The sequence below is a fragment of the Acanthochromis polyacanthus genome, chromosome 21, assembly GCF_021347895.1.
Source record: "Acanthochromis polyacanthus isolate Apoly-LR-REF ecotype Palm Island chromosome 21, KAUST_Apoly_ChrSc, whole genome shotgun sequence".
In the NCBI taxonomy this organism is placed as follows: Eukaryota; Metazoa; Chordata; class Actinopteri; family Pomacentridae; genus Acanthochromis; species Acanthochromis polyacanthus.
Window position 1 is genome coordinate 22,787,844 of NC_067133.1, and position 14,636 is coordinate 22,802,479.

Sequence of the window (14,636 nt, forward strand, 5' to 3'; positions counted from 1 at the left end):
CAACATGTTAAGGTTTATTTCACCACATTTGAGGTGAATCTGAGCAAGAGACAAAGAATAATACATCAAAGTGTAAAAAATGACATTTTCTGTTGCCAGCAGGTGGCGCTCTGACTGTGAATGGATTTCATCATATGGATGTGATCAGGGCAGGAATCTGATCATACATATAAAGTTTCAGGCAGATTGGAGCATGTTCAGGGCATTTACACACAACTTGAAATTTCATGGCGAAGGATCAAAATTCCACAGACCGCCACGGACACGCCCTTTGACTTTTGAAAAAGATTTTGATAACTTTTGCTCATTAAGGCCTCCTGTATGTACTGGTTGAATTTGAGGCGAATTGGAGTTTCCCCCTGGGAGGAGTTCGCTCTGGAAAAAAATGAAAAATGGGCAAAATCTCACATTCAACTTAAAATAGCTCACTTCCTGTTGGGTTTGGAATATGGCTGTCACTGACTTTTTTGTTCAGTCTGATGTGCTGCATATGTGTACCAAATTTGGTAGCTGTAGGTGAAACATGATGGGCGTGGGAAAGTGTAGGGGGCGCTATGGAGCCATTTTGCCACACACCTCTACAATTCCTTTAAAATATGAAATTTTTCACCAGTCCTGATGTGTGTACAAATTTTCATGAGTTTTTGAGCATGTTTAGGCCCTCAAAAATGCAATTGTTCTGAGAGACAAATAATAATAATAATAATAATAAACCGTAGGGTTCCAATAGGGTCCTACGGCACCGTTGGTGCCTTGGACAGCCGGTGCCCTTGCACAGCCGGTGCCCTTGCACCGCCTGTCCTCGGCACCTCGGTGCTCGGACCCTAATAATAATAATAATAATAATAAACCGTAGGGTTTCAATAGGGTCCTACGGCACCGTTGGTGCCTTGGACAGCCGGTGCCCTTGCACCGCCTGTCCTCGGCACCTCGGTGCTCGGACCCTAATAATAAACCGTAGGGTTTCAATAGGGTCCTACGGCACCGTTGGTGCCTTGGACAGCCGGTGCCCTTCCCTAATAATAATAAACCGTAGGGTTTCAATAGGGTCCTACGGCACCGTTGGTGCCTTGGACAGCCGGTGCCCTTGCACCGCCTGTCCTCGGCACCTCGGTGCTCGGACCCTAATAATAAACCGTAGGGTTTCAATAGGGTCCTACGGCACCGTTGGTGCCTTGGACAGCCGGTGCCCTTGCACCGCCTGTCCTCGGCACCTCGGTGCTCGGACCCTAATAAGAAGAAACCGAGCAAATACAATAGGGTCTCGCCAGCTCCGCTGGCCAGCTCTGCTGGCCTGCTTCGCTGGCTCGGTCCCTAATAAGAAGAAACGAAGCAAATACAATAGGGTCTCGCCAGCTCCGCTGGCCAGCTTCGCTGGCCTGCTTCGCTGGCTCGGTCCCTAATAATTAAAGCTGCAAGCAGCGATGAACGGGTCCTCACATCCACACTGGTCGGCGAATCCACGCACTTCCACCAGGTGGCACTGTGACTGAGAGTGTGTGTCGGCCTCTGAATCGCATCTGGACCAGAGTTTGATCATACATGTAAAATTTCAGCCAGAAATGCCACTGCAGTTTCAGGCTGATTGAAACATGTACAGGCTACTTATAAAGCATTTCCTGTCCATCCAACAGGTCATGCCACGACTGAGAGTGTATGTTGGCCTATTGATGTGATCAGGATTGGAGTCTGATTACACATGTAAAGTTTGAGGCAGATTGGAGCATGCAGAGGATAGTTATACAGCAGCTGATGTTCCATGGCGAAGCATCAAAACTCTGATGGTCGCCATGGCCACACCATTTGGCTTCTGGTTAAACTTTTGATAACTTTTTATCACCAAGTCCTGCTGTGTGGACTGACAATTTCAGGTCTTCTCGAGTTACCCGCGAGGAGGAGTTCGTTCTCAAAAATGAGAAAAATCATCAAAAATCTCACAATTAATCCAAGATGGCGTACTTCCTGTTGGATTTAGGGCATGGCTCCAAGAGGCTTTTTTGTGCGTCCTGATGTGCTCTATAGGCCTCCCAAATTTTATGGATGTAGGTGAAATGCGCTGGGGGGCCGTTTGTTAAAAAGTCTGCAAGGGAGCGCGATAGCATGTGCAGTGCCGAGATGCATACAGTGTCGTTCCTTGGGTCGATGGTAATGTGTGTGGTAATTTTAGTGAGCGTTGGAGTATTCCTAACATGTCAAACAGCACTTTGTTTTGCATGGCGATATTTGGTTGCTACGGCAACAGTGTTGCATGAAATGTCACAGCCTTCACAGTGTGGAATTGTCAAGAGGTGAAGACTTGGTTGACCAATTTTCAGCATGATATCACCAAGTTTGGGGCCATTGTACCTGAAAATATAAGGTCTTAAACTTACTATTACCAACAGGTGGCGCTATGACTTTTGCAGAATTTATGAGTGTGGATATGTTCAGACTGGACCTGGTGTCCAGCATGTGAAGTTTGGGGCAGATAGGATCTTGTTAAGCTGAGATAATTTTCATGGTGAAACATCAAAATTCGTTTGGCCGCAACAGACACACCCTTTGATGACAAGTCACCATTTTCACTGGGATGCATTATCAATGTGTTCAGGCCGTTGTCACCGCATTTGAGGTGAATATGATCAACTGGGTAAGAATAGGGCATGAAAGTGTAAACGATGACTATTTCCTGAAACCACAAGGTGGCGCTATGACTGTCAATGAATATCCCTATGTGGATGACATCAGGACAGGACTGTCATCATACATGTAAAGTTTCAGGCAGATTGGAGCATGCTGAGAAGAAGAGGACACCACTTCCTTTTTCATGGCGAAGGATCAGTATTTTGAGGGGCCGCTATGGCCACACCTTTTGGCTTCTGGCCAACATTTTGATAACTTTTCATCAGGAAGGTCTGGTGCATATACTTGCCAAATTTCAGGTCTCTCAGACTTACCCCCCAGGAGTTATTAATTTTCAAAAATGTACAGCAAATTCAAGATGGCGGACTTCCTGTTGGGTTTAGGGCGTGGCTGTGATTGACTTTTACGTGTGTCCTGATGTGCTGCATAAGCCCACCAAATATTGTAGCTGTAAATGAAACATTGTGGCAGTTGGCCTAATGACCACTTGTGCAATTTTGCAGGGGGTGCTATAGAGCCATTTTGCCACACACATGCGCATCCCCCATAAAATATCAAATTTTCAGCCAGTCCTAATGGACATGGTGAATTTCATGCATTTTGGAGTATGACAAGGCCACCAAAAATGCAATTCAAAAGCCAGGAGAAATAAAAAGTATTCGACCAGTAGCACGAACGCAGAAATGCCCGGCAGCAGCCGACCACGCGAGTTTCGTGTTGCGGTGACGGACTGGCTTGGCTCCGTGCCAAATCAAATTTTCAAAATCATCTGGTGGACCAGATATTATTCCTGACGGGCCAGTTTTGGCCCGCGGGCCGCCAGTTGCCAATCACTGTTCTAAAGTGTCCAAAAATTATCTTCAAAATAACAGTGAAATTTTCTTCTCCAAATTCCATGTTGAGATGCTTGATTTGCTGATAACTGAAGTGGAGATCAGAAAGGCAATCTCATTGATGAAAGATGGAAAATCTCCTGGGTATGACGGATTCCCTGCATAGTATTATAAAACCTACGTAGATGTCCTTGCTCCTATCATCCTACAAAAAATATACGAGGAAGCTTTTCAAAGAGAACATATTCCCCCAACTTTTAATGATGCAATGATATCTCCAATACCAAAAAAGGACAAAGACAGTACAGACCCATCAAATTTCAGGCCAATCAGCCTGCTGAACTTGGACTGTAAAATACTAAAGTGTTGGCCCTGCGATTACAAAGCATTATAAGTACCATTATACATTCAAATCAGACGGGTTTTATGAAAACTCAGTCCTCTTCTGATCATATTCGAACATTGTTGCATTTAATGTGGTTGAGTCAATCCAATGATGCACCAGTAGCAGCCTTCTCCTTAGATGTGGAGAAGGCGTTTGATAAAGTTGAATGGAGTTTTCTTTTTCTGGCTTTCTCTCGGTTTGGCTTTGGATCACACTTTATTAAATGGGTCAAAATACTGTATAAAGAACCAAAGGCAGCAGTTATTTCCAATGGGATAATTTCCTATTTTTTTGGTTTACCACGCGGGGCCCGACAAGGGTGCTCACTGAGCCCCCCGTCATTTCTCATTTTTATTGAAACATTAGCAGTGAGTATCTGATCAAATAAAGACATTCAAGGAGTGTCAATTGGCCAACATGAGAACAAATTATATCGATATGCAGATGACATCTTAGCTATTATTACAGATCCACAATCTTCTCTACCGCATCTCATGGGTACTATAGACTCGTATTCAGAAGTGTCGGGGTATACTGTCAATTGGGGAAAATCTGAAGCTATGCCTTTATCGTCTCATTGTTTTTCCTACATGGTGGAGAAATTTAAATTTAAATGGGTGCCCAAGGGGATGAAGTATCTGGGGATTAAACTTAGTCAAGATTTGAAGGAGATGCCAGATCTGAACTTCACTCTAGTTCTGTTAAAAATTAAAACGAATCTGGAAAAATGTGAAAAGCTAAAATTGTCACTGTGGGGCAAGATCAATGTTATAAAAATGTGCATAGCTCTACAGTTTCATTATTTTTTAATGATGATACCAATGGTAATTCCACCTGCCTTTTTAAAACAGTATGAAAGTCTGATCAAACAATTCTTACGGGAAGGAAAAAGAGCAAGAATAAAACTCAGTAAATTATATGCACCTAAAGAAAAAGGCGGTTTGGGATTGGCCGATGCGAATTTGTATTTTTTGTCTTTTGAAATGGCCAAATTGGTTAAATATTGGAAGAAAACAAAGCAGTGACAAGAATAGATAAATACAGAAACAGAAATCTGCTCACCATTTGATCCCAAACATATACTGTCTCAGAAATTTGAGAATACTAAACCCAGTACTTTCTCATTCTGGCCAAGTGTGGTTAAATGCACATACAGTAAGCTATCACATCAACTACAAAAGCATCCGTCTCTTTGGAATAACACAGCAATATGCATTGGTAAAACACCAGTATTCTGGAGGCATTGTCATTCCCATGGCATGCATACAATTGATAATTTATATAATGATGGGCAATTTATTTCTTACACAGACCTCACTCAAACATTCAAATTAGAAGGGAAAGATAATTTTTGGAAATATTTGCAAATGAGACATTGTGTGACTTCAAAATTTAAAGAGGGTTGTGAAAATGTAATTTCAGAGTATATTCAGATGCCACGGGAATGCCATCCAGCTTCACAGTTTAATAGGCTCTTAAATACACACGTGGACAAAATTGTTGGTACCCCTCAGTTAAAGAAGGAAAAACCCACAATTCTCACTGAAATCACTTGAAACTCACAAAAGTAACAATAAATAAAAATTTATTGAAAATTAAATAATCAAAATCAGCCATCACTTTTGAATTGTTGATTAACATAATTATTTAAAAAAACAAACTAATGAAATAGGGCTGGACAAAAATGACGGTACCCATAACTTAATATTTTGTTGCACAACCTTTTGAGGCAATCACTGCAATTAAACGATTTCTGTATTTGTCAATGAGCGTTCTGCAGCTGTCAACAGGTATTTTGGCCCACTCCTCATGAGCAAACAGCTCCAGTTGTCTCAGGTTTGATGGGTGTCTTCTCCAAATGGCATGTTTCAGCTCCTTCCACATATGTTCAATGGGATTCAGATCTGGGCTCATAGAAGGCCACTTTAGAATAGTCCAACGCCTTTCTCTCAGCCATTCTTGGGTGTTTTTGGCTGTGTGTTTTGGATCGTTGTCCTGTTGGAAGACCCATGACCTGCGACTGAGACCAAGCTTTCTGACACTAGGCAGCACATTTCTCTCCAGAATGCCTTGATAGTCTTCAGATTTCATCGTACCTTGCACACTTTCAAGACACCCTGTGCCAGATGCAGCAAAGCAGCCCCAAAACATTACTGAGCCTCCTCCATGTTTCACCGTAGGGACAGTGTTCTTTTCTTCGTATGCTTGCTTTTTGAGTCTATGAACATAGAGTTGATGTGCCTTACCAAAAAGCTCCAGTTTGGTCTCATCTGTCCAAAGGACATTCTCCCAGAAGCTTTGTGGCTTGTCAACATGCATTTTTGCAAATTCCAGTCTCGCTTTTTTATGAGTTTTTTTCAGCAGTGGTGTCCTCCTTGGTCGTCTCCCATGAAGTCCACTTTGGCTCAAACAACGACGAATGGTGCGATCTGACACTGATGTACCTTGGCCTTGGAGTTCACCTTTAATTTCTTTGGAGGTTGCTCTGGGCTCTTTGGATACAATTCCAACGATCCGTCTCTTCAATTTGTCATCAATTTTCCTCTTGCGGCCACGTCCAGGGAGGTTGGCTACTGTCCCGTGGGTCTTGAACTTCTGAATAATATGAGCCACTGTTGTCACAGGAACTTCAAGCTGTTTAGAGATGGTCTTATAGCCTTAACCTTTAAGATGTTTGTCTATCATTTTTTTTCGGATGTCCTGGGACAATTCTCTCCTTCGCTTTCTGTTGTCCATGTTCAGTGTGGTACACACCTTTTCACCAAACAGCAGGGTGACTACTTGTCTCCCTTTAAATAGGCAGACTGACTGATTATGAGTTTGGAAACACCTGTGATGTCAATTAAATGACACACCTGAGTTAATCATGTCACTCTGGTCAAATACACACGTGGACAAAATTGTTGGTACCCCTCAGTTAAAGAAGGAAAAACCCACAATTCTCACTGAAATCACTTGAAACTCACAAAAGTAACAATAAATAAAAATTTATTGAAAATTAAATAATCAAAATCAGCCATCACTTTTGAATTGTTGATTAACATAATTATTTAAAAAAACAAACTAATGAAATAGGGCTGGACAAAAATGATGGTACCCATAACTTAATATTTTGTTGCACAACCTTTTGAGGCAATCACTGCAATTAAACGATTTCTGTATTTGTCAATGAGCGTTCTGCAGCTGTCAACAGGTATTTTGGCCCACTCCTCATGAGCAAACAGCTCCAGTTGTCTCAGGTTTGATGGGTGTCTTCTCCAAATGGCATGTTTCAGCTCCTTCCCCATATGTTCAATGGGATTCAGATCTGGGCTCATAGAAGGCCACTTTAGAATAGTCCAACGCTTTTCTCTCAGCCATTCTTGGGTGTTTTTGGCTGTGTGTTTTGGATCGTTGTCCTGTTGGAAGACCCATGACCTGCGACTGAGACCAAGCTTTCTGACACTAGGCAGCACATTTCTCTCCAGAATGCCTTGATAGTCTTCAGATTTCATCGTACCTTGCACACTTTCGAGACACCCTGTGCCAGATGCAGCAAAGCAGCCCCAAAACATTACTGAGCCTCCTCCATGTTTCACCGTAGGGACAGTGTTCTTTTCTTCGTATGCTTGGTTTTTGAGTCTATGAACATAGAGTTGATGTGCCTTACCAAAAAGCTCCAGTTTGGTCTCATCTGTCCAAAGGACATTCTCCCAGAAGCTTTGTGGCTTGTCAACATGCATTTTTGCAAATTCCAGTCTGGCTTTTTTATGAGTTTTTTTCAGCAGTGGTGTCCTCCTTGGTCGTCTCCCATGAAGTCCACTTTGGCTCAAACAACGACGAATGGTGCGATCTGACACTGATGTACCTTGGCCTTGGAGTTCACCTTTAATTTCTTTGGAGGTTGCTCTGGGCTCTTTGGATACAATTCCAACGATCCGTCTCTTCAATTTGTCATCAATTTTCCTCTTGCGGCCACGTCCAGGGAGGTTGGCTACTGTCCCGTGGGTCTTGAACTTCTGAATAATATGAGCCACTGTTGTCACAGGAACTTCAAGCTGTTTAGAGATGGTCTTATAGCCTTTACCTTTAAGATGTTTGTCTATCTTTTTTTTTTCGGATGTCCTGGGACAATTCTCTCCTTCGCTTTCTGTTGTCCATGTTCAGTGTGGTACACACCTTTTCACCAAACAGCAGGGTGACTACTTGTCTCCCTTTAAATAGGCAGACTGACTGATTATGAGTTTGGAAACACCTGTGATGTCAATTAAATGACACACCTGAGTTAATCATGTCACTCTGGTCAAATAGTTTTCAATCTTTTATAGAGGTACCATCATTTTTGTCCAGGCCTGTTTCATTAGTTTGTTTTTTTAAATAATTATGTTAATCAACAATTCAAAAGTGATGGCTGTTTTTGATTATTTAATTTTCAATAAATTTTTATTTATTGTTACTTTTGTGAGTTTCAAGTGATTTCAGTGAGAATTGTGGGTTTTTCCTTCTTTAACTGAGGGGTACCAACAATTTTGTCCACGTGTGTAGTTTTCAATCTTTTATAGAGGTACCATCATTTTTGTCCAGGCCTCTTTCATTAGTTTGTTTTTTTAAATAATTATGTTAATCAACAATTCAAAAGTAATGGCTGTTTTTGATTATTTAATTTTCAATAAATTTTTATTTATTGTTACTTTTGTGAGTTTCAAGTGATTTCAGTGAGAATTGTGGGTTTTTCCTTCTTTAACTGAGGGGTACCAACAATTTTGTCCACGTGTGTAATACCCGCAATAATGAATCTGTGAATATCAAATTTTTATGGCAGAGAGATCTAAAGGTAGAGATCTCAAATGAGAGACGGTCGAATATTTTATCAGATAATGGGAAATACGTGTGGGAAGCAATAAGTAAATGTATACATTATAATCTTTTGCATAGATATTATCATACCCTTGTCAGACTACATAGTATGAAGATTTCATCAGATAACTTGCGTTGGAAATGTAACGCTGAGGTGGGAACATTCTTACATTGTATGTGGGAATGTTCTCTAACATCTCCTTTCTAGACAAAGGTCATCGAAGTTTCAAGTGGCTGGGCTGGGTCATAGATGCTCTCGATCCCAGAACTGTACTTACTTGGTGAAAGATGCCAAATGCCTATTATTTCAAAGAAAATTTTCAATATTGTTATGACCGGACTGGTGACAGCATCGAGAATAATTCTGAGACTTTGGAAAACCACTGTGCGTCCTGAATTGAAAGACTGGATCAACACTATGGCAGAGACAGCCTCTTATGAATCTATGCTCTCCAAATTAAAAGCCACCACAGAGAATGAAGACACTAAATGGGACTCATTTTGGACTTTTCTCAAACAAAATTTGATTTAGACTGAAATTTCTGCTGAATATAAGATTGGAGTCTTACTTGTCTGGAGTTTCTATTTGTTTTGGTTGCAAGAAATGGTGAAACCTTTTTGTGCTTTTATCTGAAATGGATGGGAGTGTAAAGGGGAAGGGCTGGGGTGCACCAACCAACTTTTTGTCTTTGTTTTGTAAATGTAAAGAAAAGTTTTTGTAAAATCAATAAAATGTTAAATGACAAAAAAAAAACCTGTACATTTCTTAGTGTGTCTGATGGAGTTGACACAAATCAAGTTCAAAAGGGAAATGTTTATTCTTCAAAAAATAGTTTTTAGTTAGAACCTGTTCTTTCACATGGTTAGCTTGGACTTTTCGTTACAGAAATATATAAGACTATAATGTGCATTTTTAAAAACAGAAATTAAAACCTGTTTTGTCTCAACTCAAGAATCAGTGAGTTAACAGTTGTTACATAATGCAGTTTTTAATTGTGCAATAAAGGTAATAATGAAGCTCTTGCCCTGAATGTGTCGATGTTTTAATGCAGCATATCTGCTATACAGAACATGGACTTTTTATATTGCATTCATGCTACAACAGCAGAGCTGAAGTTAAAGGTGATAAATGGAACCTGTGAATACTAAAAACAGAGAATAAACTGCTGAAAGAGCTCGTCTGTGCTTTTGAAAGTGAAAGGTAAACTGGAAGTGGTTAACTGAGGATGTCATCCATTCAATCTCCTTTTTCGTGAGCAGATCAGGTTTGTCTTATGTTGGCTTCACTCAGAAGATCGTCACAGTGAATATGAGACACCTGAGATGAAGACAGACATCATAGTATCAGCATCAACAGCAGAGGTTCATTTTAAAGTGACCCTGGAAAGATTTCCTATTTCATATAGTTTTACAAGACAGAAAGGCCTGTAGTCACTTTAGCTTTAAGAGAGGATTTTATTCTTCAGTTTATCTGTGCTGCAATTTAAATGTAATAACTGTAGTGTTAATCACTACTTTGGGCATATTCTGGAAGTTTATTTTTCCAATCTACAGTGCAGTAAGAAGCACTTCAACATGTCAATCAGTCATTAAAGGACATTAATGATTAAACAGTGGATTTACTGTTTTTTTCCAGTTTAAATTCAGAGACTCAGCAGATATTCAGGACTACTGACAACACAGAACCTTAATGTTACTGTTTAAGTCACATTAAAGTTTTCTAAACATTACATTAATGTGAACCAGCATCTACACCAGGGGTCCCCAAAGTTTTTCCTGAGGGCCACATAACTTTTACCTTCTCTGGTGGGGGGCCGGGGTCAGTTTGTAAGAGAAAAAGTGTGACGATCGCAAGGGTGCCTAAACGTTTTCCAGAAAGCCACACATAACCTAATATTAATAACCCTTTCTGGGATCTTCACAGAAAAAAAAAAAAATCAGGAAATAAATAATAGCACTATTAATGACATAAATAACACTATTTATGAAATAAATAATAACCAAATAACCCTCTCTTGGTTCTTCACAGAAAAAAAAGTCAGGAAATATATAATAACACTATTTATGAAATAAATAACCAAATAACCCTCTCTGGGATCTTCACAGAAAAAAAAGTCAGGAAATATATAATGGCACTATTAATGACAAACAACATTAATTATGAAATAAATAATAACCAAATAACCCTCTCTAGGTTCTTCACAGAAAAAAAGTCCATGGAACATTAATTTTCTGTTGTGCCGTGCACAATCTTAACAGGTAAAAGTTCAGCTTAGTTGTCAGAGCAGAATCTCTGACTTAAATGACTCATATGAGCAATGTCTCAAAGGTCTTGTGTTCCTTCCTTTTAATCCCAGGCTTTCCGCTACATTCATTCTGCAGCGGCAGCCCGTTGCTACTAAAATTCCAGTGCCGCTCCTTTAAATTTTTTTTTTAATCGTCGCAAATACTCCAACATCGCATGTCTCCACCTTCACAGCAGTCTTGCACCGTGTCGGGTACTCGCAAGTACTAAGGTAAACTCCAGATAACTGTGGTGCTCTCAATATCTACTCTTTGTGTGCGTGTGTGTGTGTGCATGTACAGAAAAAAGTCCTAGAGGAAACACTGAACCTTTTGTAGGTTCCAGTAGAATGTCATGTTCTATGCGTGTATTAGAATTTAGAATGCGTCTCTGGTGTTGTTCAGGGGGCCGGGCCAAATGTAGAGGCGGGCCATATCCGGCCCGCGGGCCGTAGTTTGGGGACCCCTGGTCTACACAAACAGTTTTATTAACTAAATGTACCACATTACACTAAAACAACATACTTCAGCTGTTTATATTAAACACAACACAAACATAGTTAGCTTAATGCTATGACTGAGCTGCTAGCTCAGCATCGTTAAATCAAATTAAAACTAATATTTACTGGAAGCTAACTCTCCTCTCTGGTCAACACACAGAAATAAACTCCATTAACATCTGGAGTGCATTGCACACATTATATCTGACACTGAAGTTGCATATAAAGTGCATTAAAACCGGCACCAATAAGAAAATAAACATTTACTTACCGAACTATCAGAGTTCTTTCAGTGTCTGCTGGTAAAATCAGCCGAAGGTAGGAAACTGGTTCAAACAAGCCATTGGACAGAAAAACTGTCTGTGGAAAATTTTTTGCTGCTCCACCGATGAATAAACTGACAGTTTTTATATCAGAATTAATCCAAACAAGAAGAACAGCGTTTACGGTGAATGAGTGTCTATCCTGCCTCATCCAGACGACATGTCAATCATTTCAGACCACACTGTCAATCAAGTGGGCCACCCCTTGACTTCGCAAATTTTAACATTCTACATAAAATTTAAGATTGACATATTTTAAGATCAGCCACCTGATCTTTCGCTTTGACCCTGAAAACTAACGGGAAAAAAATCCTGAACAGTAGAAAAGCAGTCCATCAAATTTTTGATGTTCTTGTGTACAATTGCAGTCTATGGAGCCAGAGCTTTTTGGAGCCAGCCCCAAGTGGATCGTGTAGTATTGCAGGTTTTTGACACTGCTGAGTAGGCTTAATTTTTGGAGCCAGTTGCAACATCCCATCTTTATTATACAGTCTATGGTGCTGACTGAAATGTGCAGGTCGTAACAGAAGGACTCGTGAAGACTTTCCAGGATGCAGTCTTGGATGACTGGACGACAAAGTTGGTCAATGGGTGCAAAAAGTTTCTGTAAAACGACACTGCCAAAACTATAGCAACTCTGGGAGACTCCCATGTGCACATTATGCACACTGCCAACACACTAGAGAACAGCACAGAATCAGCTGATCACAATATTACTTACTGTCAGATATCACATTGACTACACAGTCAAGCTGCTGCAGTTATACGGACAAAAAGGTAAGCAAAAACTGTGAAGGGAATGGCACTTTTTGTGAAATGGGAGGTTTTATAATACTAGATGGTCTGCATGGAGGTATTAAACACTTAAAAACATCAACACTATTTCCAGCCACTACAATGCTTTTTGGCCAACGTGCTTGACAATGGCAACATTTTGAAGACCACATCCAATAAGTTTCAGAAGGAAAAGCTGACCACTGGAGAATGTAGGAATGAACTCATGGTGGAACCCGAATATCCGAATGTTTGGTCGTTTTGGTGGTATCCGAATATTAATTTTGAGATCTGAATATTCGTATCAATTAATTAAGCTACAACTCCGCAGACTAAAAACAAATGACAGATTTCTATTTCACTTATTTCATATTATTAGTAGGCAAGCCAAGAAGTCTGTAATCTGAGAGTTTCAATGTCAAATTCAACTGACCTGAGACTTGCTGCGTGAGTGACTGTTTCTGTGTGTGGTCAATGTGCCAACCCACCAGGATGTCCACTGTGTCCTGTGGAAAAGCCACAATAATGACAGTGTGCATTAACCACGTTGTAACGTTATTTGACCTGTGTGCCTCAAAACTGAAACAATACCAATGACGAATGAAATACTCACCCTGAAGTTCGTGCTGAAGACATGTGGGTAGCAGCGAGCTACCTGAAGAATACAATTCACACTTTGACATAGCAGCTCAGGTGTGTCCACATTCTCCAGGATAGACTGCAAGTTGGTCATCACCAGCTGAAACACAAGAAACACACAATCCAACACTTATTTGTAACCAACTGCTATTTACACTTCTTTACTAGCATGTGCTTTTGTATGAAATTTTGCTGGGGGTATTAACAGGTGCGAGTTAATAAAAGGATCAATAGGATCAATTACTGTTTTACTAGCTTGGAAGTGGTTCCTAAATGCAAGTGGCTATCAAGACCCAGCCTCCGTGAGCACTTCTGTGGCAAATCTGACACAAAAATAGATTTGAAGTCTTAATTTTGCTCCATCATTGTGAAAGAGGCTAGTTTTCTAAAAAAAAAAAAAAAATGAAGTCAGCCTACGATTCTGAGAAAGATTGTTTGTATTTAGCCATTGACCATATTTTGGTGGATAGTATGTGCCAGATTTACTGCCCTAACTCTGACTACCCTGTTTTTCATAATTTTCCCTTCCCCTCCCTTGCCCCCTGGCCTGTGCACAAGCATGTACATGCACAAGCCACCCTGAAATAGTGTTGTGTGGATCAGTCTCAGCCACTTATGGTACTAGGCTGTGTACAAACATTTTTTTCAGCACACTTACTAGCTCGTCAACCATTGTAAGATATTCACTGAATTTGACTAAAAATGTGATGGATTAGTGTTGCTGACTACCTTTTCGTGACCCTTCTGTGTGTGGTTACCTGCATGATATGAGAGAAGGCCTTTCTCTCTCCAGCAGCCTCTAAAGCATGCTGAGCTGCCACCAGGTACAACAGTTTCACCTCATCTCGGCTGCCTGAATTGAACTTGAGGAAGAGCCACTTGAAAATGTGTTCAGCTTCATAGCTGAGCATTGCGCAGAGGAGACCCAGGCAGGCTGCTGCATCCTTACGCAATTCCCACAGCAGCTTACTGCTACAATGATCAACAACACAAAGAGGAGACCATGTATGAGAGAACATGTAGCAGATGGAAACCGCAAACAGTAGTCAGTGTTGCAATTAGGGCTGAAATGACACCTCAAGTAATCCGATTACTAAAATCCCTCAAGGCAAAATTCTCTGAATCGAGGCTCTGTTTAATCCACTACGTAGTGGAGACTACAGGTCACTAACTGGTTGACTGCCGTCCAAGTCCAGACCCAGACTTCATCCTATACGGACCAGGACCTATAATCAATAAATTGTAAGGGGATATTAAGTTTGACTGCATGCTTTCACTTTTAAACTGGTCCACACAAATAGGAGCATTTAACGCATCACTTGACTAGTTTTATGCCCAAAATGAACCAATCATGTTCAGCTGCTTCAGTCGTCAGGTTGTTTTAATGGAGAACGAGGAACATAAAAATTTATGATGGGAAAAAGCTGCAACTGGAAATAAT

At 40.6% G+C, this 14,636-nt stretch overlaps 1 protein-coding gene across 2 annotated transcripts in view; it reads right to left on the reverse strand.

Annotated features, from left to right (window-relative positions):
* The window catches only part of smg1 (SMG1 nonsense mediated mRNA decay associated PI3K related kinase), a 238,923-nt gene that overhangs the window by 186,301 nt on the left and 37,986 nt on the right, over positions 1 to 14,636 (reverse strand). For both annotated transcript variants that reach the window (XM_051941283.1, XM_051941282.1), the window contains exons 6-8: positions 13,954 to 14,167; positions 13,170 to 13,295; positions 12,990 to 13,062 (exon numbers count right to left, since the gene is read on the reverse strand). In XM_051941283.1, the coding sequence (XP_051797243.1) occupies positions 12,990 to 13,062; positions 13,170 to 13,295; positions 13,954 to 14,167 (413 nt within the window). The remainder of the gene's footprint in view (positions 1 to 12,989; positions 13,063 to 13,169; positions 13,296 to 13,953; positions 14,168 to 14,636) is intronic.